A 2949-nucleotide genomic window follows, 5' to 3' on the forward strand; every position below is an offset into this window, starting at 1 on the left:
TATATGTACGCAACCCAGGCAACGATTAGTTCTGTGAAACAAAGCAAAACCAATGTTACACTGTAACAAATCCCCGACAGAAAACTACTGCCGGGTTCTATTTATGACGTGCTGACACAAATTTCAAGTGGTTTTCAACGGTCGTTTGATCGCGTCCAGTGTAGGCAGACTTTAGCTGTTGTAGACACGGTGTTACTCACCTATTGAGAAGAAACAAAGCAACCTCGGCGTCCGATCGCAGGCCTCCGCTCCTTGAGTTCTCTCCAGCGCTGGAAAGCTAATCCGATATTTACACGGGTCCTACTTCTTGCCTTATCGTTCCGCAGACGTTTTCCTCTTTTGTTTTTTATCCACCAGCTCTATCTTTCTGTCGCTCGGCTCGGCTAATGTCCGTCCCATGCACTAAACGCACTCTCCTCCACATCAGTAGAGTAGACACGCCCCTTATTGCTGATTGGCTACAAGTTTGTTTTGCGATTCGGCCCGAATCAGTTTTCTAAAGTGTTTTTGAAAAATCACGCACCCTGCCTTTAAGGGGTCTAAAAATCTAAATATCTTATTGATAAAATGATACAAATGCATTGATACGAATATCTTAATGATATAAAAGATATGTAAATATTTTTTTAGTTTTTTAGCTAAAAATACGCAGCGATTTGTACATTTTAAACGTTGAAATATGTCTAAATTGTACATTTTAGCATCAATTGTAAATGTTGTATATATTTACAATTGATGTATATATTTACAATTTACAATTGTATATATATATTACAACAGCACATAACAAAATGACTAACCTAAATAAATAATACGAAGATAACAGTAAAGAAGATTCTAAAGATGAATCTCTCTTTCTCTCTGCATCTGTTCCTCTCTATCTTTTGTTCTCTCTTAGATTAACCTACAGAGGAGGATGCGGGTCACAGGAGTGATAACCCAAGGAGCCAAGCGCATCGGGAGCCCAGAATATGTTAAGTCGTACAAAGTGGCCTACAGCGATGACGGAAAGACCTGGAGGACATACAAAGTCAAGGGCACAGATGAAGATATAGTGAGACATTTTTTTAATTAGCGAAAAAGAGCCACATCAGTCACTCAGCATGTGCTTTTGCTTCCCTTCCCGTATGCATTTTCAGGCTGGATTTTGAGGGGATTGATTAGAGCTGTTGGGGTTTCAGATGACATGACATACAACGTCCATCACCTAAGATGCCGTCTTTTTTACTTTTAGTGACCTCTAATGACTTTGAGTAGTTGCTATTTTGATCATTTAAGAAAATGTTTTATTATTATGAAAATGTATTAATATTAATATTTAGTATTATACATTATTGTTCGAAACAACAGTGATAATGTCATCTAAATATGTACATATCAAGTTGTGTTCAGTATTCTCTTTTAAATCTATTTTGCATACGTAATTGTGATTGGTTCTATTTTTTATTTAATGTCATGTGTTCAGAACCTAAGGTTACTTAAAACTTAAAACATTTCTACTTTTGCTATCTTGCAAGCACTGATATTTCCTTTGAGAAATGCAAACCTAGTCCAGTTTAATCTAGTTTGGACCTTTTTGACTTCAAACATTTTTTTCTCAAATTACTTCGATTTGCTGTTAGTAAATACTCTTTTGATTAAAAACCAGTATAATAAATTGGGGTGAGTGTGATGGAGCAGCGTTGACCTTCTCTGTGCTCTCTTGTCTTGTGAAATCTCCCCACTTTCTCCCTCCAGATCTTCCGTGGGAATATTGATAACAACACTCCATTTGCCAACTCCTTCACCCCTCCTATCGAGGCTCAGTATGTGAGGATCTACCCGCAGGTGTGCAGGAGACACTGCACTCTTCGCATGGAGCTCCTGGGTTGTGAGCTCACGGGTGAGTCACTTCAATAGACAGCATACATCATTCTGAGATAATGTCCAAAGGGGACTTTAGAAGTGTGTTATACCTCTGAAACATTGTCCAGGCTGTCAATAAAGCACAACACAACATGGATGAAGCCAGTTCTTTTTTATCCTAGCAAGTTCAGGGGATTTATTTTACACAGCTCAACAATAAGGAATTTTTTTCCTTCTTCTTCTTCTGTTGGTCAGATTGTGCCAGTAGTTCGAATTTGTTCTTGCCCTGCCAATGTTTTCACTGTCCCACAACAAAATTATCAATTATTTATGCTTTTTGAAATTTGACAAATATTTTATACCAAAAATTGACAAATGATTTATTCAGATTCTATGACCCATCAGACACTAATCAGCGTACATTATTGTGTAACAGCATGCAAATTAGTTTTAGGGTAATATGGTTTTAGGCTAAGGACATGCCTTTGAATTCTTCAGGGTGTTCGGAGCCAATGGGCATGAAGTCTGGTCACATTCAGGACTACCAAATCACAGCCTCCAGCATCTTCAGAACTCTTAACATGGACATGTTCACCTGGGAACCTGGGAAAGCAAGACTGGATAAACAAGGGAAGGTCAATGCCTGGACGTCTGGACACAGTGACCAGTCCCAGTGGCTGCAGGTAGGGTTTATTATACATGTCCTCATATGCTTAGGGACAATCTAATTTTAGTATGTCTGTTATTGGCTCTGATTCAACAGAATTCTGCAGAATGCCTGTGAATGATTAAATGTAATGCTGAAATGTGTTGCAATGAAATGATCACTGCAGCACAGGGGTGTACATGATTCCTGCCATTTAGCTCCTAGAATCAAAGTTTCAATGAAATCCCAGTTGTCCCTTCTCCCTAGAGCCTCTCTTTTCAGCACGTTCACTCACTGTTCATTAAGGTAACCGATCAGCTTACCTCTGGCTTCAGGCGAGAGCTATTTGCCTTCATTCAATCCAAGCATCATATTTAACATTTAACCATATTTCACTTTAAGCCTGGCTGTAAAATTACTGGCTCAAACTTTTTTTCCTTGTAATTTAAATTCATTAC

General features: G+C 38.5%; 1 protein-coding gene across 1 annotated transcript; it reads left to right on the forward strand.

Annotated features, from left to right (window-relative positions):
- Nucleotides 1-898: 898 nt before the first annotated feature.
- On the forward strand, nt 899-2528 carry LOC107576179 (EGF-like repeat and discoidin I-like domain-containing protein 3; the record flags this gene model as incomplete). Its single annotated transcript, XM_016262417.1, has 3 exons — nt 899-1054; nt 1738-1882; nt 2344-2528. Coding segments are annotated over 3 exons (486 nt in total), but the record flags the coding sequence as incomplete, so codon positions are not given.
- Between the last annotated feature and the right edge of the window lie 421 nt (nt 2529-2949).

Source organism: Sinocyclocheilus grahami, unplaced genomic scaffold (assembly GCF_001515645.1).
Source record: "Sinocyclocheilus grahami isolate Dianchi unplaced genomic scaffold, SAMN03320097.WGS_v1.1 scaffold3311.1, whole genome shotgun sequence".
Classification (NCBI taxonomy): domain Eukaryota; kingdom Metazoa; phylum Chordata; class Actinopteri; order Cypriniformes; family Cyprinidae; genus Sinocyclocheilus; species Sinocyclocheilus grahami.